The sequence below is a fragment of the Hyperolius riggenbachi genome, chromosome 10 (assembly GCF_040937935.1).
Source record: "Hyperolius riggenbachi isolate aHypRig1 chromosome 10, aHypRig1.pri, whole genome shotgun sequence".
NCBI classification, from domain to species: Eukaryota; Metazoa; Chordata; class Amphibia; order Anura; family Hyperoliidae; genus Hyperolius; species Hyperolius riggenbachi.
Genome location: NC_090655.1, coordinates 177,389,259 through 177,416,040, shown reverse-complemented (window position 1 = coordinate 177,416,040; position 26,782 = coordinate 177,389,259). Strand labels below are relative to the sequence as shown.

The 26,782-nt window shown below is 41.2% G+C and overlaps 1 protein-coding gene across 1 annotated transcript; it reads left to right on the top strand.

Annotated features, from left to right (window-relative positions):
* The first annotated feature begins 8,082 nt into the window (after positions 1 to 8,082).
* On the top strand, positions 8,083 to 24,899 carry LOC137536759 (bone morphogenetic protein 2-like). Its single transcript, XM_068258968.1, has 5 exons — positions 8,083 to 8,374; positions 13,049 to 13,188; positions 15,663 to 15,779; positions 17,225 to 17,432; positions 24,463 to 24,899. The coding sequence occupies exons 1-5, from the start codon at positions 8,083 to 8,085 to the stop codon at positions 24,897 to 24,899; spliced, it is 1,194 nt and encodes a 397-aa protein (XP_068115069.1).
* Positions 24,900 to 26,782: the final 1,883 nt, after the last annotated feature.

Below are 26,782 nucleotides of genomic sequence, written 5' to 3'. Positions count from 1 at the left end.
TCCTATATGATATATTTAACTGACATTTTTTTATCGTAACAATCAACAATTTATACAGGAAAATCATGATGATTAACAACGTTGCCCAAACTTTCGCATCCCACTGTACATGCTTCAGAGTTATTTGCTGTTTTACATACAACTCTTCCCTGCATTGTTTTGTGAGCATAAAGAAGTGTCACTTTATGCTTACAGTAAACACTTTTGATAACTGAACGAACTATTCTTAGTGGTTTGGCTTCCTGTTTGATGTCCATACGGACATTCCTCTGCCCCATCAAAAAAAATGGCTGACAGTTAGTTGACTGTAACAGAATTTCTGAGCTACTTGTTTTGTAAAATCACAAACACTGGTTCGCACGACAGCCGGGGGGGGGGGGGCAGTCTCTCTCACTGGCTGGGGCCCTCAAACATCCATGCGATACCTAGAGGGAAGTGCGGGCAAGCCCTGGATCTCTCACCTCCAGGGAACTCACTCCCACTGCCTCTAAACTGAATGCTAACTGCAACAAACACAATTGCTAACTCCCAGCTAGAGCAATTTCCTGCCTTTATCTGGTCAGCAGGCGCCAGTCAGCCAATCAGGTGTACTGTCATACACCCTTTGCCTTCTGTACCAAATCTTATTTACCATGATTGACTGATTTCATGATCGACAGCCTGCTGGACTTCTCATATACTTGCATGAGCTCACTTGCTCCAACTCACTGACCACTTGACACCTAACTGCTAAATATTAGCTAGTACAATTGTCATCTATGTTTTTAGCATTTGCCTACTACAGTGTTTTATTTCAGCAAAAATCTGGCAATATGCCTGAAGAAAGGGACTAGTATTCTGAAAGTTTGCTTACCTACATAAAAAATGCATTTTTAGTACTGATTGAAAGAATTACAGTATATGTGCAAAAATAGCAATTGTGTAATGTGTAAAAAATAGCAACAAGTGCTGGATATAGCTGTTGTTCTAATATCATGGTTATTGAAACTGGTAAGATAGGTGTCAAGAAACTCCATAGTATATCTGTAAATTTACAGATAGCCTACTATCCTAACAGTAAATGATTGATAATTATATGGATATTCTGCCATTTCCACCTGTAACCTAAATCTCACATTACACCTCCCCATCTATGCTTAAAAATAACCCCTCCCCACCCACTCCTAACATTAACTTTCTCCTATATATGCCGAACACTTACCTCCTAGTATCTTTTTTTTTTTTTTCATTGACTTCCTATGAACCTCTCTACAGCTCTTGAAATGCTCCACAACTTTTTTAATGCCGTATGTGTGAACAATGAAGAAGTGTGGAGGCGCCCAAAAATAAATATCTCTAAGAGTATACGTTATATACAGTAGATGTATAAAAATAATACATGAGGTTTCTTACCTCTCCAGATGAACCAACCCAGAAAAACAAGAGTTGAGATCAGGTAAGGTTTATTCAAGCTTAATTAAAAAATACAAAACGTTTCTCGGGTCTCTGCCTGCTTCCTCAGGTCAAAAAGTGCCTTAGGGAGTTCAGTTTGCAGTCTGAGCGCCAAAGTTACATTATTATGTGTTAACAAGCTCTAAAGGGGCCCATACACCTAACAACTTTCCCGCTGATATACAGCCGTTTCGATCACAGTGATCGAAACGGCTGTGAAATCGCCGCGCACACCACTGACAGAACGATCAATTTCCGTCCGAAATCGAGCGTTCCCGTCGATTCCCGTTGACCTATCCGTGCGGAAGATTTTTTTCGGTCGCCGGCGGGTCGGGAGTGCGTCGTTAGCGGCGTTCGAATGCCCAACGACCAACGCAATACAGCATTAATACATTACCTGCTCCAGCCGGCGCGAGTCCCCTGGTCTTCTTCTCCGCTTCAGACTTCGGGCTCCAGAGCTACACAGAATTTCCTGTCCCTGCAGGAAGTTTAAACAGTAGAGCACCCTCTACTGTTTAAACTTCCCCTAGACAGGAAGTTCATTAGCCGGAACAGGGGGGGGGGGGGGTGGCGGCAGCAGCGGCAGCTCCACAGATTGTGATTGGTTTCAGGCTAAGATCGATTCACAATCTGTTTGCAGTAAAGGTGGCCATACGATCCCTCTCTGATCAGATTCGATCAGAGAGGGATCTATCTGTTGGTCGAATCTGATGGCAAATCGACCAGTGTATGGCCACCTTTAGACAGTATAATAACAGAGGTGCCAGCATAAGATAAAATACACTTAATACTGTTTAAAGAGGAGGTAGTGGTGGACTTACCTCTTCTGAGATTACCTAGTCAGTCAATTTTCAAATATAAAGTGTATTGCAAACTTTATAATACTCCCAAAATTGCAATGTATTTTACAGAATACAACCCGCTTCCTTTCAGCTGGCAGTCCTGCTAATCTCTTTGGCTGAAGTAGTGTCTGAATCACACACCTGAAAGGAGCATGTGGCTAATCCAGTCAGAAATGCCTAATCTGCATTCTTGTTCTGGGTCTATAGCTAAAACAGCTAAAGACAGTCTCTCAGCAGGACAGCCAGGCAATCTGCATTGTTTATAAGAAAATCAAAATAGCTGCCTCCATATCCCTCTCAGTTCAAGTGTGGTTCAAAGACTGTTCTTTGTATAAGGTGTCATTTAGTACTGCATATCATTTGTATAGCCCTTGTTTACAGTGTAATTATTTAAACAGCCCCATGGAAGATGATGTAAAACCAATAATAATGATAATAATTAGTGTACATTTGAATGCATGTAGCTTTGAGCATGAAGCTTTGTAGCTTTGAACTATTATGAATGTGAATATGATATGTGTGCACATCATGTTTTTTTTTCAGTAGACCAAAGCAATACGTCTGCTGCAATACTCCTTAAATAATACAATGTAATAATAAAATACTCTAGAGATAAGGTTTTTATTATTTTTAGGCTAGTTTTAGTGGACAATATTCAATTACATCTGTCAGTTCGCAAATTCTGTTATGCACAATCTTGAACTATTTTTCCCCTATTTATTTTACTATTGTACTAGTTTGGCAAATGTTAAATAATTGATGTAAGTTTTAACATAAATAATTTAAATAAGGCAGGAAACTACAGTTGGAAGTAAAAAAGGGAAAAATGGAGAAGACCACATGAAAACATAAAATATATATATATATATCAGTAAATATCACTTTATTTGTAAATGTATTTACATTTTTAAATCTCCTCAACTCTTATAATGACATTCTGTAGTTAAGCTAAAATGTTTCAAAAGTTAATTTCTCCAAATTTAAGTAATATTAATTTCCCTTCTGGGCCTTGATTGAAATATACTCCTTGTTTGTGGCAGCTAATTCCTGCCAAGGCATAAATTGCAATCAACCATGCAGTCTTGGCCTTGTTGCCGTTTGCGCTGCTGTTTGAGTCACTGCATCCGCTCACTCTGCTGTCATGGTGACAGCAGAACTTCTCGATCTCAGTTAGGGGCCAATTTCATTGGCTCCTGACCCTGTGATTGCTATAATAATTTTTCTGGTGCGTATACATGCCTGCCTACTTTTTCTGGCTGCACTGCAGCTGCAACAAGAAAACAAAAGGCCCATTCCCCTTCGTGATCATTACCTTGCCGCGGTGAAGGGGCTTGCGTATCACAATGAAGCAATAACCGCCGGCTATATGAGTGTCTCGGAGGGTGGCACACCAAAGATAATGAGGCTGTTGCTTCATTGTAGACAGACCAAATTTGATGAGCTGGACAGTCAGGGGCATAACAATAGACCCTGCAAGGGATGCAGCTGCAAGGGGGCCTAGAAGCCACAGGGGGCCCCGTCCTGAGAGATGACAACTAAGGGAAAGGAGAGGAAATCTTTCTGCTCTCTGCAGTTGTTCTAATGACTGCATCTGCTCAGCCACTGATAAGGAATCATACAAAGTTGTGCAGACTAAGATTTGTAGACAGTCCCTATTCAATGTTAAGCAGGGTCTTGTGTACAGAGCTGCTTTACCCCCAGCCTTTCTTTCCCTCCCCAAGTGCTGTGTACTGTTGTGATGCTTGAGGAGTCTGAGCATGGAGAGAAGGCAGGAGCGGGCCCCATCCAAAGTTTTGCAGGGGGGCCCCGTGACTTCTAGTTACGCCCCTAGGGACAGTCACTGTTCTATCATTCAGCTACCTCAGCCCGACTATATGGGCTGGAAAGCCGCCATCACCTGCACTCTCGTCATGGTGCGCACCAGTACAGCATGGCTGTCACTACGCAAACAGCTGTTTGTGGTGCGTTACACAGTGAGTTTGGTGTGTCAGTGTGAAGCAGTACTCTAATTACACTATCTGATTGATGTATACACATGCAAGATGTGTTAAAGCACTTTAGGCCTGCAATTTAGCATTCAATGTGATTTCTGCTCTTAAAACGCTGCTTTGAGTCCAATCCAGATTTTTCCTCGGGACTTTTGGCTTTTTGCATTATCACTCTAAAAATCGCTCCAAAAAGCGATTGCGATTTGCGATTTCCAAATCGAATAACTATAGGGGAAAATACTTCTCATGATTTCTATGATAAAGTAGCAACCCTAGAGATTTAAAAATCACTAGCGATTTGCGATTTTGTGATTCAGCTGTGTAGTGGAAAAAGGCCCGGGCGATTCTGAAAATCGCCGGGAGTTAAAAAAACCCGAAAGTGCCCTTAGTGTGAACATGGATAAAGAGAGGAGAGGGGCGCGCTAATCCTATGAGTGATACTGATGTAATACAATAGGACAGGTCTCACCTGTTTAAGAAGCGGCCGGCACAGCGTGCACACAGCCCGGATACGCTTTGTCCCTCTTAGCCGAGCCGGGGACTGAGCTCAGGCGCAGGGCGGAGGTGACGTCATACACTCCAGGAAATGGAAAGTCCGTTGCCCAGTAACACCAGAACACTCTGTACAGAGTCGCTGGCGCTCCGTGTCACTGGATGTTAATGCTGCAAAGCTCCATCGGGAGGCAAGGAGGAAGCACATATACTATAAAAGTATAAAGTTTTTAATAAAAACAACGCGTTTCGCGGAGATACAGTCTCCGCTTTATCAAGTTAATGCATGTTTGAATAAGGGACTGCATAGACATATATACCCTCCTCCTCATACACATGTCTCTAATTGACCAATCTGCAGTGCATGGGTGGTGCCCAACAGATCACATTCCCTCTAATACAGGGAAAAAGGCCATACAATTGCTAATAGAAGGGAAATGGCAACAAAAAATGTGTAAATAGAAAAAGACAGGACTCTACTGACATACAATGCCCATCGGTCTCACATAAGATCTCAGCCAATATTGAGTAACAACATCTACATAGATACACACACACATACACATATACATATATATATACAAACATACACATGTACACATCCCTCACTGGACAATGGGTTGGAGGTGACTCATCTCCTCCAAACACTTATTTAAACCCCCGGTTCCAGAGTCCCCAATTTAAGAATCCAAAAGGATTCTCGTTTACATAACGTGTGATACCTCTCATATTTATTGGGATTGGATATTTGTTCAATTATAGTAGCCCTAAGTAGTTTGGAGTTCCTATTATGATTTAAAAGAAAATGCTTTGAAACCCCGTGTTTCTGCTCCCCTTTATGAATATTGGACCTGTGCTTGTTCAGTCTAGTCTGAAATTTTTGGGTGGTACGTCCCACATAATACAGCTCACACGGGCAGCTTAGCAAATAGATGACATATGTGCTTTGGCAAGTAACATGGCTCTTTATAGGGTACATGGCTGATAAACTAGTCTGGAATGTATGTGTAACTGTCCTCAGGGTCTTACAAGAAAGACATCTTTTAGACCCACAAGGGAAGCACCCCAATTCTCCATTGGTGACCCTCTGCTTGGAGGGTGCCATTTTGCATTCCACTATGGGTAACCTGCTGGGTGCAATATGGCCCCTAATCGATTTGCCCCTTCTAAAGACCATCTGGGGTCTCGGGGCTAAGGACTGTTTCAAGATGGGGTCGCTAAGTAAAATGGGCCAATATCTAGAAAAAATGTCTCTACACTCTTCAGCCTGTCCAGAAAAATTCAAAACAATCGAAGTCTTTTTGGTCTGGGGTTTCTCTTTCTCAGAATTGGCTCTATTGGGCAATAAACACTCAGACTGGGACAAAGTAGCGGCCCGATCCCTTGCTGCTTCGACTAGGGGGCTGGGTAATGTTTCTCTAAAAATCTGGACCTCAATACTTCCGATTGTCTAGTATAGTCCACTAGATTGGTACAATTGCGACGTAGTCGCTTAAATTGGCCAAATGGAACATTCCGTAGCCAAGGCTTATGATGAGCACTGTGGTAGTCTAAATAGCCATTCCTATCTGTAGGCTTAAAGTAATTAGTGGTCCTGATAGACGCATTAAGAGGATCTACCTCTATATCCAGATCCAAAAAGTGTGTCCTATAGGGATCTGTCTCCATGGTAAAGGACAAACCCAGTTGGTTCCCATTCAGATAACTAACATACCCCTGTAACTCCTCCATAGATCCCCTCCATACACATAATATATCGTCAATGAAACGGCGATGGAGGACGAGGTTCGCCCGATATGGGTTGGCATCGGACCAAATTATTTGCTCCTCAAACCAGCCCATATAAAGATTTGCGAAGGCCGGAGCGAACCTCGTCCCCATCGCCGTCCCCCGTAGCTGCAGATAAAACACATCCAAAAAGGTAAAATAATTCGTCTGAAGTATAAGTTCAATAGAGTCTAAAATGAACTGTTTCTGACTCTCTGGCATTAAGGGATCTCCCCCCAAATAATGTCTGATGGATTGTAGGCCCAAATCGTGTGGTATATTTGTATATAGGGCACTCACATCTAGAGTTGCCCATCTATACAAATCTGGTACCCACTCGACATTCCTGAGTGTCTGTAATGTGTGGGTGGTGTCCTTAAGATAAGCAGGTAATTGGCACACAAATTTCTGCAAGTGTAAATCTACATAGTGGGAAAGGGCACTGGTAATAGATCCGATACCCGCAATGATGGGTCTCCCGGGGGGATCCAAAAAGCGATTGCGATTTGCGATTTCCAAATCGAATAACTATAGGGGAAAATACTTCTCATGATTTCTATGATAAAGTAGCAACCCTAGAGATTTAAAAATCACTAGCGATTTGCGATTTTGTGATTCAGCTGTGTAGTGGAAAAAGGCCCGGGCGATTCTGAAAATCGCCGGGAGTTAAAAAAAACCAGAAAGTGCCCTTAGTGTGAATAAGCCCTTACAGTGTTATTGGGCTACAGTATCTTAGTAATTGTTCTCAAAACCATGCATATTTTCTAAACAAATATAACGACAGTGCTTTTTTAATTTTTACTAATTTTTATAAACATGTAAACATGTAAACATGTTTCAACACACAAACTCAAAGATTTAAAACATAGGTCTGTAGATGTTATGCTAGGCATACACGGGTCGATGCGCCCTTATCAATCGTGGCGCTGATGGCTCGATTGATAATTTCCAACAGGTCCGATGACCCGCCGGATCGATTCCCCGCTCGATCCCCGCGGGCGGACAATAGCGGGGAATCGAGCGGAAGATAAGAAAGCGTCCGCGGGGACGAGCGGGAACCCATCCGGACGGTGGCGGGGACGCGGTGGGAGTCGATCCGGCGGCTAATCGAGACGCCAGATCGACTTGTGTATTCCCAGTATTAGGTGGGCAAGAACATTCAGCTAGCTTGCCATCTGCAGACATGCCTGCCAATAAACATTTCAGACTGTGGTCTGCAAAAAACAGTCTCTTTATATTTTAGTGGATTTAGACATGTACCATTAGTGACAGCTTGCTCTTAAGGAATTAGCATTGTATACCAATAACAATACAATTACAGTGTGCTTGTTCACAGTTACTGAGTTACTGCTGTTCTCTTGTTTTGTTTTGCATGCCTTGTAACACCTCCCTTTCTCTTGAGTTAAAGAGATTTGCAATTGCAAAGTGTGGGACAGGGGTTATAAAGCATAGAGTCCAGTTGAAGGATAAAGGGCACTTGTAGAAATGTTTTGAACAGTATTGAGGGACAGCATTGATACTGGAATAGCGGCACAGTCAATACATTAGATTATATTTGCAGGATGGATGTTCTTTTAATCATTTTCCTCATCGTTCTGCTTTGTGGTCCATCATCTTTTTTTCATTTGAGTTTGGAAAGAAAATCCCATTTGAGAGAATCCGTGCCTGTATCTGAGGCCATACAAAAATTGCAGGAAGTGTTTGCTTTTGCTGAATTGCCACACAACATCACACCAGAAAAAAAGCCCCCTCAATTTATGCTCGAATTGTACAGCCGAGTAGCTGGTCCTGATGGAAGCACCAAGGCACATGGACTTCTGGAAGGCAATATAGTGAGAAGCTTTGAAAACAAAGGTGAGTGCAATTGTGAGTGTGGCTATAATGGGGGAATAATTAAACTCTAAATAGTGAATATAAAGTTAGACATGTTGCAGTTCCTTGTAATGTTAAAAATATAACAACTATGTATACTTTGCATTCATTTAACTTTAATCATTTGGGGTTCTGCCCTAAATTATATTGTTTAAACATTAATGCTAAGTTCTCAGTGACGTGTTTTGGTGCATTCCCTGTAAAAACAGGATCGCAATGCAATGGAGGGGAAACGTGTGTGTTATGCGTGTGTGGGTTGCAACATATACAGTGAAGCTTACAGTGCATAAAGTATGCTTCACATTAATTGTTATCCAGTTCCGCACTGCATGCATTGTGTTATGCTGACGGATTCCACTGCACCTCACTGTTAATGCGCCAATGTGAATGTACCATTAAAATATAATTGTATCACATTAGCAAAATGATTATATTATCCAACCCAATGCACCTCAAGCTGTCACTGAACGTGGTGGCATTAAAGGACAACCAAGGTGACATGTGACATGATGAGATAAGACATGTGTACGTACAGTGCCAAGCTCACAAATAACTAGGCTGTGTTCCTTTTTTTTCTTCCTCTGCCTGAAAGAGTTAAACATCAGGTATGCAAGTGACAGTTTCTGTCTAGGTCGGGACCGGGTCGGACTGGGTCTGACTATAGCATAACCCTCACTGACGAGTAATTACAGCCATAAAACACTTTTCTGTGAGTAAATGGTTTCTGAGAGCAGGAAAGAGACAAAAAGGGTAAATAATTCATAGATTTGAGCTCTGGCATACTTCACAGAAGGTGGCATTAAACAGAGACAATTAAACAGTAAAAACCTAAAAACTAGATTTAAATATGAAATAAAACTATGGGAAATAAAAAAAAATGCATTTATAGGAGAAGGAGGACAGATACAATTGTTTGTCTAATCAGTTTATCTTCACCTCGGATGTCCTTAAATGAAAATATGCAAAAAATATGTTTATATGGACAAATACATTGAGCAAAACCCAATATGTTTAAGGGTGTATTCTTACCATGTGATCTCAATTGCTTTTTAACACAACACACAGCACATAGAATGGATTGGACAGAACCTAGTTCAGATAGGATCTATTGCTTGGAGCAGTTTACAGTTAATTGCAGCACATTTTTCAGACAATGAATACATTGTCATTAATCACTGTGAATGACAATGCACCCATACTTTTCTGCAACAGAAATTGCTGTGTATTGCTTTAAAATGCGATGCAATAAACTAATATAATGAGTAGAGATGGTCAGGGAGATGCAAAAAAGTATGGTTTACATGAAAATATAATGCAAACTGTACAGCTTCAGACTGCACCAATCAAATGCACTTCCTTCTGATCGTGATTGACTCAATTCCAAACAGCATACAATCTGTATGGTACATTGCCCTAGTGGTACACTTTGCAGTGCAGTAAACTTTTAATTTACACATGGACCAAACATGGCAACTCTGTTTATACAGGTGTGTTGCTTATGACATTTACACAATTTCAAAGTAATGTATTCTTGTTTCCCAGATCATCTGACCTGGACTAATTTACCAAAAAGTAACGTGATAGACATAAGTATCACCATAAAATGTGCATACCTACATGTACAAAAATTTACCAAAGACCCTATTTACATAGTCAGTGTTGAGGTTCAAAATTTGCATCATTTTGGTGCCTTCTAGAAATGCACACTTATTAACCTCTGGGCCTATACACATGAATGTAAGCGCTTTGAGTCCTATGGGAGATAAGCGCTATAGAAATGTTATTGTATTGCATTGTATATTGTAATGTAGTTAGGGCGATGGAATGGATTGAGCGTGGTTAAAAAAATACCCCACTGTTGACATAGCTTAAAGGTATTATAAAAAACTCCCTGGCTACCCCATTCCACTTTGAAATTAAATAAGTACCTATAGAAACATCCTTTTTTAATCAACTTGAAATATTACCAAATTGCTATATTTATGATTGTTGCACTCTTTTAAAGTAAACCTATGCAGCCTCAGAGGAATAATATATTTATGATATAACGCATACCTTTTCTTTATTTAATCAAAATGTGTCTCAATAAAAAAATGCTCAAGTAAACCTGCGAGGAATAAAATGCAAAACTCAGATACTTCCTTGGTAGAGGGAAAGACGTGGATGATTCATCCCACTGCTCCTTACTGGAACCCTTTTCTTCTTTATGGTCATGCTCCCATCCCTGTTACAGAGGAAAAGCCATGCACAAGAGGCTCTGTGCTACTGCGCAGGTATCGGCTGTCCTTGCACCTGCACAGTGCACCCATGCTCATACATAGATGGGAGTATGGCCCTGCAAACATTTTCTACAAACTCTTGCCTTATTTGATAATTTCATGTTAAATAATTCACATAGAAGGCTTTATATTGGATTTATTCACAACATTTTAACTTAAATAGTGGCGTAGACTAACTTTTCAGCACTAGGATTCCATGTTTGAATTCTGCCCAGGACACCATCTCCATGAAGTTGTATATATTATCTGTGTTTGCATGGATTTCCTGTAGACACCCTATTTCCCTCACACATCCTAAAGTATACTAAGTTAATTGGTTCTCCGCCCAAAATTGTTCTTAGACTGTGTTAGGAAGATTAGACAATGACTATGTAAGTGTGTCCATTCCTCTTACTGCAATTTAATGTTAAATAAGGCAGACAGGAGGTTTTAGTATTGTATTTATTGACTACATAGACAGTGGCGGATTTTCACCTTTCAGCATTAGGATTCCATGTTTGAATTCTGCCCAGGACACCATCAGCATGGGGTTTTGTACATTATCTCTATGTTATTATGGATTTCCTGCAGCCACTCCATTTCCCTCATACATCCTAAAAGTATACTAAGTTAATTGGTTCTCCGCCCAAAACTCTCTTTAGACTGTGTTAAGGTGGCGACACACCATACAACCTTTTACATTTTTTGCAATTCAAGAACTACAGTACATTTGTATGATTGATTGTAAAATATCAAAAATCTGACCAATATATCACAAACATTTGTTGAATTGTTCCCCAATTATGAAAAAAAGATGAAAAATGTTGAAAAAAATTGCTTGGGTCTTTACATCAAGGAATTTACAATCTACCCTACACCATTCAAGTTTCATAAAAATTGATTAGAAAAATTCAACACTCCCGATCACCTTTAAAAAAAAAGGGGGGGGGGGGGAATTCCAGATTCCAGATTATCTAGAAATTCAGAATATTAGGTTTCTCAAACAAATGAAAAAAAAAAAAAAAAAAAAAGCTTTATTTTTTTTTTTTTTTTTTGCACAACCAATTGTTTTTAATAGAATTACCATTAAATGTGATTATTTTATTGTACCATGTGTGGCAACCTTTTGATTGTGAGCTCTTTGGAGGGGTAGTTTAGGGCCGGTTCACATGGACGCTTGGCAGCGTTTACCACTAAGGGTTCGGGACTCGTTGGCTAAACGTTCCTATTCAAGAGAATGGGAGCATTTAGCATGGTGCTGTTACTGTCAATTACCGTCGATTGCGCAAATGCAGCGTTCCGATCCCGATTTTCCCTGTCGTTTCAGGCAAATCTGTACGCTACATGCAGCATCCAGGCTGGATTCACTGCTGCACCTTCATGTTTCCTTGCCGGGATGAAAAACGCTGATTGCAACGGGACACCGATGATCGCCGTAGCACGACCCCCCGAACGAGACGTCACAGGACGAGGCGGCTTCCGGCGGCCGTCCATGTGAAACGGCCCTAATTTACTTGATGTACTCTTTTCCTGTGTGTGATAGGAATGCATCCAGTATGACTGGTTACTTGCTCACCTATAATTTATAAAGAACAACCAGGATGTGTCTTTTTAATAAATCAGTTATTGTAACTGTTTGTTTAATGTTGTTTTATATACACTTATAACATGTTTTAAAAGATTACCAAAAGCCTCATTTCTGCTACTAAAAAAAAAAAACTTGCATAATCCTGGAGTGAGATAATCTCTTTCAACACCTTCTGTGGCTGTTAAGACTGATAAGCCCTATCTCAAGCAAATAATGTATTTCTATGTTATCTTCAGAATCATTTAGATAGCTGTATCAGCTGATTGATAACAGCTTTTTCACCTTTAACATTAAAAACCTAAATTTTTTTAGAGGGTATAAATTACAAATGTTATTCTTCGTCAAGTCATGGCAGTCTCCTTTTAAACTAGATTTAAATTTAGCTTTAAAACTAACAGTAGAGTTTGTGGACCCTATAGCATTCAGAATATAGTTGACATAAGTCATATCTTCTATCTGGCCACTAGAGGTTACTGTTTAGAGGCAGGCAACAAACTGCTCTTTTATAATAACAACCTGCAAGACTTCTAGAGAATCTTTCAACCATTAACACTGACCAGAGCGATGTAAGACAACATGATCTGATTTGTTTCAGTACTATTGCGGACTGTTGGATTTCGGCAAGAAAAATGAATAAAACATTTTTTATTGTTAACAAAGTTGTGAAATTTAATAGCAGAGTAAAATGGTAATGTCTTAATGAATTATGTTACCAATACACAAATGTAAGGATAGTTCCATTTTCAGAATAATAAAAAGTTATTTTATATAGATAACCCCCTTCTAACATATCTATGCATTCTTATCTAGTCTTGTCAGAGAAAAGATATCCAGTCTACATCTTCAATATTTCATCTGTGAGAAGCAAAGAGCATATTTTAAAGGCTGAGTTTCGGGTGTTGTTCAAGTGGAGGCTGTTCGCTCTGTCAGCCAAATTTCATTACTGCAGGGTAAGATAGCTTCCTTAAAATGCCTGTTCAAATAAATGCATGTGCTGTTAGTGTAAAATGTTCATATACTTTTTTTCTAATTTTCTGAAAAATACACTTCAGTATATACTTTAAATAAGAGTCATTGATTTTAATGTAATTTTTCAATATCCTATGGTTTACTTCTGTTGGTAAAATTCCATAAAACTCAAAAGTCTGGATGTTGCCTTAAAGTGAATGAGAACCACATTTAAAAAAAATGAGACAGATACTTACCCAAGGAGAGGGAAGGCTCTGGGTCCTATAGAGCCTTCCCGCTCCTCTCCTGGTCCCCTCGTTCCAGTGCTGGCTTGCCCGGTAGCAGTATTTGACTAAATTAGTCGAATACTGCTTTACCCGACCGAAGGAGGCTTCAGAAGTCTTCAGGGAGCCCAAGTGCTCCTGAAGAAGGGCGGCCCTGTACTGTGCCTGCGCAAGCACGCTCTCTTGCACACTCACGCCTGTGCAGTATGGAGCCGCATGTCTTCGTCAGGACACGGTTCCCGAAGACTTCCAAATACCCTTGCGGTGGGGGATTAAAACGGGGGGGGAGCCAGCACAGGATAGAGAGCGCTGAGAAAGGAGATGGAAGGCTCTATACGACCCAGAGCCTTCCCTCTCCTTAGGTAAGTATTTGCTTCATTTTTTTAAAAATGCGGTTCCCATTCACCTTAAACATACAATAGCATCTTATGATGCCTAAATTTTAGGTGTACAAAATGATCATTAATAGAAATTAAAAGGATGTGTATCTGGTAGAAAACATCTAGGTATCAGACAGTTATACCATTCAATGGTTTTCTTCCAGCCTTTCTATTAATTACAGCAATGCTTCCAAAGGAATAAAAACAAAGATGCATACCTCAAAATAAGGCTCTCTTAAAGTTTGACATGATTACTATTATTATTATTTAGTATTTATATAGCACCCACATCTTCCGCAGAGCTGTACAAACTATATTGCCTTGTCACTCAACTCTCCCTCAGAGGGGCTCACAATCTAATCCCTATCATAGTCATATGTCTATGTATGTATCGTGTAGTGTATGTATTGTAATCTAGGACCAATTTAGGGGGGTAACCAATTAACTTATCTGCATGTTTTTTTGGAGGGATGTGGGAGGAAACAAGCGTGTCCATAGGAAACCCACAAAGACACGGGGAGAACACACAAACTCTGTGCAGATAGTGCCCTGGCTAAGAATCAAACCGGGGACTCAGTGCTGCACAGAAAGAGCGCTAACCACTTAGCCATAGTGCTGCCCATACATGATGAGATAATTGTGTATGTACAGAGCAAAACATATTAATAACCAGGCTGTTTTGATTTTTTATTTTGCTGCCTGAAAGAGTTAATTTTCAGGCATAGAAGTGACAGCTTCTGTCTTGTCGGTACTTTGTTGGGTAACATAGTAAACCTTACTGATAAACTAATTAAAGAGACTCTGTAACATTAAAAAGATCCCCTGGGGGTTATCACCTCGGGTGGGGGAAGCCTCCGGATCCTAATGAGGCTTCCCACGCCGTCCTCTGTCCCACGGGGGTCTCGCTGCAGCCCTCCGAACAGCCGGCGACTGTGCCGACTGTCAGTTCAATATTTACCTTTGCTGGCTCCAGCGGGGGCGCTGTGGCGACTTTCGGCACGGAAATAGACGGAAATACCCGATCTCCGCCGGAAACTTGCACCTGCGCAGTAGAGCAGACCCGACGGCGATCGGGTATTTCCGCCTACTTCGGCGCCGACAGCCGTCAGAGCGCCTGCGCAGGAGCCAGGAAGGTAAATATTACGTCACCGCTGCACGGAGGGCTGCAGCGAGACCCCTGACGGATGGAGGACGGCGTGGGAAGCCTCATTAGGATCCGGAGGCTTCCCCCACCCGAGGTGAGTACCCCCCAGGGGCCGTTTTGTCGTTACAGTTCCTCTTTAAAGTCATAAACATTTTCCTGATAGAATACAACTTTTGAGGGAAGGGGAGAGATAGAAAAAGGTCAATAGTTCATGTATTTTAACTCTGGGACACTTAATAGACTGCCATTGAGCAAAGACAATAAAACATTAAATCTACTTTGTAAATGTTTAAATACAAAATAAAACCATAGGGTACCTTTAAAAAAAGTCATTTTTATGAGCAGAGGGATAAATACAATTGTTTATCTTTCATCTTAGGTAAGTCCACTTTCCAAATTCTACTAAATGTAGTATCCTGCAATTTAATTAGGTTTATACAGTCCTCTTGAACGACAATCTGATTGACCTATTCCTTCCCAGAATGTCACAGTTTCTTAGCTGGAATAACCCCATGTGTTATTCCCTGGAAATTAGACCATACTTTTTAATGCATCTTCCCAGCTATCTTGTGGCACAGTTCTACTAACAGCATTTTAATTGTACTTGTCAGTTTTAGTGTTCCTTTTAACTTTAGGAGCAATTTCATGCTTACACCATCTGTTTTCAGGTGGATGTGTATGAGCTGTTAGACGGTGCGTCAGGACCCTGGAGAGGAAATCTGATATCTTCCCGACTTCTTCCCCTGCATTCACAAGGCTGGGAGATGTTTAATGTCACTCAAACAGTAAGTATCATTATGGAGTGCATCCAACAGTATTGACATGCATAGAAATTGATGGTTTCCTCAATAATAGTTCTATAATAATAATAAAGCTGCTGCAGATTTTTTTGTCCCTTTTGTAAAACTTACATTCACTACATATTTTGCACAAGTGATGTAAATGCAGTGCATATGCACAGATTCGATATAAATTTGTCCATAGATTTTCTAATTCTTGTTTTCAACCTCTAATGAGTGAACAATAAGTCTGTTATCATGTGGCTCCGAATTTTCCTTTTCTTTGTTTGAGAGATTCACTGTTGGTTCCTCTAAAATATTTCTAATGTTTCTAACAGTCATTTTACAGGAATTATTAGCAAATGAAATACAAAATATGGCAACTTGGTATGGGCCACAAGTACAAATGCCTCCTACATGGGAGGCCTTGGACTTTAGCTCAGTTTCTCCCATAGGAAAAGCTTTTTAGGCTAACTGAGGACTGATGCCTATCCTGTCACCAGTATCACATGACTAGATCATTTCAATTAGCAGCCAGGCAGCTATAATGAATTTACATATCTGAAATGTATATTACTCTGCATTGCCAGCCTGGAATATATTCTCCCTGTGTGGGGTACGAATTGCTTGGAACCTTACAACTTTATTGCATTACTAGTAGACCCAAGCCCGTTTAAAACTGGGCTCTAGACCTTTTTACGGCCGCCGCCGCCAGTGCGCATGCGTGCGCACACAACCGCCGTGTGCCGAGCGCGCACCACTCTCGCCCACCTCGCCCGCCCACCCAGCTCCCTGGTCCCAGCTGTCCGTTACTGTAACAAAAAACTTGGGACACAGGGACAGCTGCTGGATGCAGCGACACTTAGGTTTTATTAGGTAGGATGCAGTACAATTATTTGTACAAATCAGGAGCTTGTTCTCATTTTCCACCTAGACTAAATCATTGAGTGCTAGCAAGCATAGGTGCATCCGTATCGCAGACTGTGCTAGGCACAATGATGAATAACTGTGTTTTACATGCACATGCTGTGCATGCTTGCTTAATTTTTGCAATGCATAGAACTGAACTTAATGGATTGTCATTCTCTCCGAAATAGTGGAGTTTTACTTTAAATATTGATAAAACTCACCTTTACTTTTAGACAGAGCTTGCTTTTTCTAAAGTTCTCTACTGCTGCCAAACACTGGAGAACACCAGAAAGCATTGGTAATCATACAGAACCTGCCTGGATTTGTTAATAATTATGTTATGTGCTAAACAGTTTATATAAAATGAAAGCACATTTATTGAAACTTCTTACAACTACAATGAAAAGTTAATGTAATAATTTGTTAATCTTGATTTTTCAAAATGGTGCTCTGCTCAAGTATTCTCAGCACTGGAGAAAACTTACAACATGTGCATATAATATAATTATAATATATAATATTTCCTTTGTTTTCACTTTTAGGTGTCAAAGTGGGCTGGAGATGGCAGAACCGATCATGGTTTTCTTTTAACTTTTACTCTGCCTTCTGGAAGTTTCCTAGACATTGATCTTCACACCTTTCAAAAGCACAACTCAGACAGCAATAAATCATATTTGGTGCTTTTCAATGATGATGGCAGGAGAGCAGTACCCAACACAAATACTGCTCCTACTTATGTAAAAGACACAGGTATGATACTTTATGAATGTATTCACATTATTTTGTGAGTTCAGCTATCATATATACAGTATAACTGACAGCTATTGTATGTAATGGTCTTCCAGGGGCACTGGCATTCTGTTATCATATAGCCAAACATGCGGCTATCATTCGGCCAGGGTGAACATTGACACTGGAGTTTGACACCTGTGTACCCGAAGTCCAGATCATAGTGGCACATGTATAACTGTATTGGCTTTATCTAAATCCAACTATTGTTATCATTTTAACTGAGCGGTATTGTGTGTGTTGCTCAGGGATAGTGATAGGAGTGTGTAAAAGGAGGTTAGGGTTAGGTGTAGATGGGGGTTAGTTTTAGGTATAGATATGGGAGAGGTTAGTGTTAGGTGTACATAGGGGGAGGTTAGTGTTAGGTGTAGATAGAGTTAGTGTTAGAAGAAGGGTAGGGGGGAGGTTAGTGCTAGAAAGTGACAGTAATAATGCTGCACAAATTTCCAACAGAAAGCCATTATTTCATATCATTAGCTTATTCAAATAATGGCAATACCCAGCACCCAAATTACTGATCCCTATTTTTACATGGATATCTGTAATGCACCCACTATATTTGGATTGATGGTGTGCCTCTCCATTTCTGTGTTTTTCCCAGTGGTGTAGTTACAAACCTCTGGGCCCTGATGTGGAAATTGGACCCAGGCCCCCCCACCCTACATTAAATAGCCAGGAGTAGGTGCCTCCAGTATAGGTATCCAGAATTAGGTACCTTAGTATAGATAGTCAGGAATAGGTATCTCAGTATAGATAGCCAGGATTAGATGCCTCAGTATAGATAGTCAGGAATAGTTACCTCAGTATAGATAGCCAGGTATAGATACCTCAGTATAGATCAGGCATGGGCAAACTCTGCCCTCCAGCTGTTACGGAACTACAAGTCCCACAATGCATTTGCCTTTATGAGTCATGACTGTGGCTGTCAAGACTCCTGCAATGCATTGTGGGACTTGTAGTTCCGTAACAACTGGAAGGCCGAGTTTGCCCATGCCTGGTATAGATAATCAGGAATAGATAGCCAGGGATACATGCCTCAGTATAGTTAGTCAGGAATAGGTACCTCAGTAAAGATAGCCAGGATTAGATGCCTCAGTATAGATGGCCAGGAATAGGTACCTCAGTATAGATTGCTAGGATTAGATGGCTGAGTATAGCTAGTCAGGAATAGGTACCTCAGTACAGAGCCGGATTAAGGCTAAATGGGGCCCTAAGCAAAGTGGCAGATTTGGGTCCCCCCTCCCTCAACCCCCTCATCCCCCCCCCCCCCTTTGTAGTAAACCCAAGGGAACGCCTTCAGCTGCTCACGGAAGAATAACCTTATGCTGGTAATACACGGCTCAATTCTGAGCCATTTAGATGGCTCGATAGATAATTTCCGACATGTCCGATCTCCCCCCGATCTTTCCACGCTTGATTCTGCATTGGGGACAATGGAAAAAGATAAGAAAAACGAGCAGAAGATAAGAGAATCGCCCGCAGAATTGAGTGAGGAAAACGATCGAGCAGCATAATCAAGCCGTGTATTCCCAGCATTAGTCTGTGAAGCACCAATGTGCTATATACACATGAGATATATATATATATATATATATATATATATATATATATATATATATATATATATATATATATATATATATATATATATATATATATATATACACACACACAGTATATATAGTGTGTGTGTATATAAGCTATATATATTTATATTTTACACATATATTTCCACATCAGTCACATTATAAGTTTGATTGAAATTATTTGACACCTGCTGACTGTGGCTGTTGTGTTGCCTGTCTCCTCTCATACTGATCTGCACTGTACTCAACACCGAGCTGAGGCTGAGCGCTAACTGAGAGGAGGGAGGGCGAGGGGCAATGACGTCAGCAGCAGCTGACATGATGAAGAGGGCGGTATGTACGTACAGGGAGGCGCACGCTGATTCACTGAGGGCTTGACTGGAGTGGAGAGCGTCTGTTTGCCATAGCAACAGCGATGCTCAGCCAGCAGGGTCGGACTGGGACCCTTGGGGCCTACCAGAGAAATTTCAGTCTAGGGCCCACCCAGCCCATGACTCGGAGGTGAAGCACACATACCCAACCTTTAGCATCAGAACACTGTAACGTGCTGCAGAAGCTGCCAGAGCTATAGAAATACATAAAAGTGTGGGACATTAGACTGCGCCCATTGTAGGGATTAGATTGTGAGGACAGTCAGTGACATGACCATGTATTCTGTACAGTGCTGCAGAAGATGTCAGTGCTATATAAATACGTAATAATTATATGATAGGACACTAGACTATGACTGTGGTAGGATTAGATTGTGAGCTGAGCTCCCCTGAGGACAGTCAGTGACATGACTATGTACTCTGTACAGTGCTGCAGAAGATGTCAGTGCTACATAAGTACATAATAATTAATACATTCAGAGAGGGAAGTGTGGCACAAGATGAGGGTTGGTGGACATAAATATATATTTATTTTATTGTATTTATAAAGCGCCAACATATTTGGCAGCGCTGAGAGTATAGAGTGAGAGAAAGAGAAATGGTGAGCAAAAAGTCCAAGAGTAGATAGAAAGTTTGGTGGACACAGGGAACTAGAGCAAGAGGTTGCCAATAGCAAAAAAGGAGGACTGCAGGGGTTGGGTCTAATCTCAGCTAGGGCACTATCTGCATGGAGTTTGTATGTTCTCCCCGTGTCTGTGTGGGTTATCTTCCGGGCAGTCTGGTTTCCTCCCATATCACAAAAACATACAGATGAGTTAATTGGCTTCCCCCTGAACCTGAAAAAAATTGGCCCTAGACTACGATACATACACTATATGATACATACATAGACATTCGATTGTGAGCACCTCTGAGGTACCAATAAGTGACAAAACAATATACGCTGTACAGCGCTGCAGAAGATGTTGGCGCTATATAAATACTAAATATTAATAAGAGAAGGTTAGAGAGGGACAAAATGTGGAGGGAACACAAGAGAGTGTGAAAAGAGAGCAAGAGGTAAAGTGGAAAAAGAGTGGACTGAGAGCAAAGAAGGCTAGAGAGTATTATACTTTTATATACTGTAGGGCTAATACAATACTATACCAGGCTGCAGGCACAATGTTGCAGAGTATAACAAGCCTGCTTCCCCCCAAATCAACTCCCTGTGCCATTACTCTGTGTGGAAGAGCAGGGTGCTGGGAAGCCTGACATGGACATCACTGCAAATTCCACGCATTCCATCAGAGCAGACGCTGTAATAAAACAAGAGCATACAGAACTCTTATTTACCTAACTTGGCAACCAAGTCTGCAAGTATGCTCACTCTCTCCCTGGCTGTCACATAACGGGCTGTCACTGAATGCTGCCTTCCTTCTCTTCTTCCTCCAGTGACTGCTTCTCACCCCACGCAGCACAGAGGACTGCTCCAGAGTATGAACCCTGCACACAGTGGGCAGCATGTGCAGTCAGTGATGAGCAGGCACATAGGAATCATTACGGGCACACAGAGGATCACCAGGCATGGCATGGCATGGCAAGACAAGACAGCGATTCAGCTGTACACACTGCTCCACACACTTCTCTCCGACGCAGAGCGTAGCTCCTCCCTCTTGTGTGATAGGCTGGAAACAGCAGCACAGTATTGGCTAGAGGGAAGCTAGCGCTGTTTCTATTTGCTAAATTCTCCTGCTCTTTGTCTAGGGCAGGACAATTAGTTCCCCGGGAAGTTCTCCGCTGCTCAGTAGGAGCCTGTCAGCCAGTCAGCCTCAGTATTCCCCGGTAACCGAGGCCCGATGACGCAGCAGAGCGGGCAGCCGGGCAGGATTAATGCACATACAATTGCTGAGGCCACTTAGCCACACACAGCGCAGTGACAGCCTGGGGGATTACATGCTGAGGGGCTCTCAGAGGGGGCCCTCTAGACCACGAATGGGGCCCCAATCAAGTGCTTGAGGTGCCTGGTTGATGGTCCGGCTCTGCCTCAGTATAGATAGCCAGGGATATATGCCTCTGTATAGATAGTCAGGAATATGTACCTCAGTATAGATAGCCAGGATTCGATGCCTCACTATAGATAGTCAGGAATAGGTACCTCAGTATAGATAGCCAGGGATAGATACCTCAGTATAGATACCCAGGAATAGGTACCTCAGTATAGATAGCCAGGGATACATGCCTCAGTATAGGTAGTCAGGAATAAGTACCTCAGTATAGATAGCTAGGATTAGATGGCTGAGTATAGATAGTCAGGAATAGGTGTCTCAGTATAGGTAACCAGGCGGAGGGGGACACAGCAGCAGGACCAGCAGCAGCTCAGCAGTCATCAGATACTCACTTGCCACGATCCACACGCTGCAGCTACAATCTTATTCCTGTTCTTGTGTTACATTTCACAGTAAGAGCGCCCCCTACAGGGCACTCTTACTGTGAGATGGAACACAAGAACAGGAAGAAGTTTGTAGCTGCAGCGCTTGGATCATGGTGAAGTAAGTATTTGACTCCTTCAGCTGCAGCAGATGGGAAGGATGAGCGGTTGCATAGACGACTGCTGCGACCATGGCCCCTACGCCCCTGCTTCTTCCTCATTACAGAACATTTATTAAATGGAAATAGCTACACTATGACTTGCTCATTTTCTGTAACTAAATTATACCTAGGCCCGTCTAATGGCCCGTTCACACTAGAGCGATTAGCAGGTGACGCGTTGCATGCAGCATTTTGCCGTAATTGCGGAGCGATCACGATACAGTGCTTAAAAAAGCATTGATCGCAATAACTCGGAATCCTGAGAGTGTTAAGTGATTTTACCACGCTAATCACGGTAAAATCACCTGTGCAAAACGCTAGCACTAAGCGCTAGTGTTTCACTTTTCTGTAAGAATCTATACGTTGGTTGCTATTGGCAACAACACTACACCTTAGTTCGGCACTATATCACAGGTAGTGTGATAACTCGACTCTCATCACAGCAACAGCATAGAAGATAGGACTTCTAATGCTGGGCATACACGGCTGCGATTATGCGCCGGATCGAGCCGCTGGCTCGATGCCGGCGCATCCCCGCTCATCCGCGCGGATCGATCTCCACTCGTCCCCGCGGGCGGCTGCTAATCAGTCGCTCGATTCTTCTATTGTTTTCCCCGCCGGTATCGAGCACACTATCGATCCGGTGGGGTATCGGACACGTCAAATATTATCAATCAAGCCATCAGGCTCGATTGATAATCCTCCCAGCAGCCGTGTATGCCCAGCATTAGACTTCATCAAAGTCTCAGGAGTTTATTCAGTAAACAGATATACAGACGCTTATCTCTACACAGCGAAGCAATTGTTCTGTAGTAAGTCCTCTTTGCGTTACAGCTCTTGGTCCCATTGCATGGCAACCAGGCTTTCTCTTATGTTACATCTATAATATTACGTGGCACTCAGGTCTATATACAGCATACAGTTACATAAGATGACAATACATTACAAAAAGAGTAAAGGGTGGAAGTCATCAGCCAGAAGGCAGAAGCAACAGAAGAAGTAGCCCCCCCCCGGGAACTCGTTACCTCTTCTTATACCAAACTCTAAAGAGTTAAATGTGACATCATCTGAGCAGGGACGGATCACTAACTCATCGCCTGCTATTGGCTAAGACCCCGTGAGGTACCCCGTGGTATCATGACAAGCACAGTCTTTACTGCACATGGCCTGTAAAATTCCTTGTTCCAGGCACCGGTCATCTTGTTCTGAGGAATAACTTTATTTACTGTACCTGGCTCGATGTTTACAGAACAAGGCTGCCTATCTTTCTGCACATCGCGTACCCTTGTACAGTCCGACTCACACAAGTGTGAATGGGTCCTTAATCTCTTCCTTGCTAAGTGTTCCATCCTCAATATTACCACAATTCCATGTGCCTTTTTAGCAATCGCCCCTCTCCTGCAAGATAACCTATAACGGTGAAAGCCAAATGGTCTGGTAGAAATCAAAGCGGAAGCTACCCACTTACCAGCTAGTGTCCTCATGCCGGTGATGAGGACATGCACTAACATTTCATTTGCACCATGCATTAGGAAGGTACAGATTCAGAATTATAGGATGCTTTTCAGATGGAGATGACAGAAGGAGGTTAGCTTTCAGTGAGAGTGCTGAAACAAATGTTACCCTCTTAAAGTGAAGTTGAGGAACAAGAGTTATTTATATGTTGTCATTGTTAGTATTTTTGTCAAGTAGGTAAGTAAAAATGTATCACTTTCTTGCTATGAATAAAAAAAAAATTCAAAGTTCTTACAGTATTTACAACAATATCATTTGTAAAACCCTTTCCTTCAGTAAGACACTTAGCTTATGTATCCTCAAATTAGTAGGCAGTGGCAGGATAGATAATACCATAGTGGTGAAAGCTAAATGTCCGTAAATTTTGGACTAAACATGCAGTCTTTCAGTTGCATTTGAATACCTCCAGGGATGGAGTGTGGTGCCATGGCTTTACCTTAGCATTGTGAGCAACACTGCTTTCACAGGACATGTTTAATTTCAGCAAGCTTTATGCAGCTGCAAAAGAAGAAGTTATAAATGTAAAGAGGATGTTGTGCTACTATTGTTTCATCAGTATTGCACTAATTGATTCAGCATTATATGGTTACATTTACATACTTTAGTGAAGACCATTGCTGCTACCCTTGCCCATAAATCACAGGACATGTAGTTAATAAAAGATCATTAGTCAATATAAACATTTAATCAAAAGAAATTAAGCATTTCATTGTATAGACTACATCAACTCCATGTCCAGTGAAACAATTGTGTTTCGAATGTTTGCAGGATGAAAAAGTCTCCAAAGTGTTATTAAGCAGTGCTTCCTCTTCCTGCTTAGCTACTGCTATTCATAGATTATTTGTAGTAATATCAATGAAATAATTGTTAATTTGCTATGTAATTGTAAACGCTATAAAAAGCTATAAAAAAAGACCACAATACATATATTTTGTCTTTTCTTTGAATTAGAAAGTCCTCTTCCAGAATCTGAAGATTCATATTTATTGCAACCCATGTCACACAAGTTGCCACATGAGATGGACCATGCCAGAAGTCGAAGAACTCGAGATGCGTATCCTGCTAGATATCCTGCTTGCCATCGTGAACCACTTTATGTAGACTTTGAAGACATTGGCTGGGCTGGCTGGATCATCTCTCCAAAAGGATACAATGCTTACCACTGCAAGGGGATTTGTATGTTTCCTATGGGAAAGGGACTGGGTGCCACGAATCATGCTACCGTGCAGTCCATTGTCCATGCTCTCAAACTTAAGCAAGGCATTGAGACACCATGTTGTGTCCCAAATCAGCTTAATTCAATCAATTTACTTTATTTTGATGATGAAGAGAATGTTGTATTGAAGCAATATGATGATATGGTAGCTGTGAGCTGTGGCTGTCACTGAACACTATTCTTCTGCAATTTTTAACTTTTAATTATTTATTTTTGCATAACACACATATTCTTTTAACTAATTACAAGAGACTAACCACAAGGAACACCCTCTACTGACCCCTACCCTATACATCACAGCAAACCTCACAGCATATTTTTTTCATTATCTCTCTTAAGGTAAAAAACAAAACAAAAACAAAAAAAACAACAACTTAGCACCTCATCATACCACACATTTCCATTCTTGATGACCTGCTGTTAAAATGGAGTGTAAAGGTTATCTGTTGGTCCTGTTCCTTGGTTGCATAAAACATCATAGACCTCAACATTTACTATAGGGATAGGGGTGCACAGATTGTGAAATTTAGCCCTGCATGCTATTTAACTGTCATTTATTTGCTAGTACAAGTAGTCCCCAGTTAACGAACGAGATAGGGACTGTAGGTTCGTTCTTAATCTGAATCTGTTCTTAAGTCGGAACAATGTGCTATCTCTGTCCCCTGTACCTCCTCTGTGCCCCCCCCCCCTCCCTGTGTCTCCAGTGTCCCCCTCTGTGTCACCTCTGCCCTCTGTGCTTGCTTATACAAGTTTAAAACCATTTTTTCTTTTAATTTTTTAAAATCGATTTTCTCAAAAACTACAAGTCCAATTTGAAAATTTTTTGGGGGATTGTTCCCATGGAAACACTGAATCAATGCCGTTCATATCGGCGGGTTGTTCGTAAGTCGGGCGTTCGTAAGTCGGGGACTACCTGTAATCAATAACTGGCACAGTATGGCTGCTTTTTTAACATGTGTTCATTAGGGATTGTCAATTAGTTAATTCTGAGTTGATATAGGATGATGCAAATTTTGCATGCGAATTCATGCAGCTTGAAAATGGACGAATCAAATCCTGTTGAAGTGGAATGTGATTGGTTCATTTTCAAGCTGCATGTATTTGCATACAAAATCTGCACTCTGTATCAACTCTTATTTGCATCTCAATGACTATCCCTAGTGGCCATATATTGTGGGATGAAAAGTTTGGGCAACCTAGTTAATCGCCATCATTTTCCTGTATAAATCATTGGTTGTTATGATAAAAAATGTCAGTTAAATACATTATACAGGAGACACACACAGTGATATTTGAAAAGTGAAATTAAGTTTATTGGATTTACAGAAAGTGTGCAATAATTGTTCACAAATAGGCAGGTGCGTAAATTTGGGCACCACAAAAAAAGATTTCAAATCAATATTCAGTAGATCGTCCTTTTGCAGAAATTACAGCCTCTCAACGCTTCCTGTAGGTTCCAATAAGAGTCTGCATTCTGGTTGAAGGTATTTTGGACCATTCCTCTTTACAAAACATCTCTAGTTCATTCAGATTTGATGGATTCCCAGCATGGACAGCTCTCTTTAAAGGATACCCGAAGTGACATATGACATGATGAGATAGACATGTGTATGTACAGTGCCTAGCACATAAATAACTATGCTGTGTTCCTTTTTTTCCTTTCCCTCTCTGAAAGAGTTAAATATCAGGTATGAAAGTGGCTGACTCAGTCCTGACTCAGACAGAAAGTGACTGCAGTGTGACCCTCACTGATAAGAAATTTCCCTTTTTATCTCTTTCTTGCTCTCATAAGCCATTTTCTGCTAGGAAAGTGTTTTATAGTTGGAATTTCTTATCAGTGAGGGTCACACTGTAGTCACTTCCTGTCTGAGTCAGGACTGAGTCAGCCACTTACATACCTGATATTTAACTCTTTCAGATAGAGAAAGAAAAAAGTAACACAGCATAGCTATTTGTGTGCTAGGCACTGCACATGCACATGTCTATCTCATCATGTCACATGTCAATTCGGGTATCCTTTAACTCACACCACTGATTTTCAATTATATTCAGGTC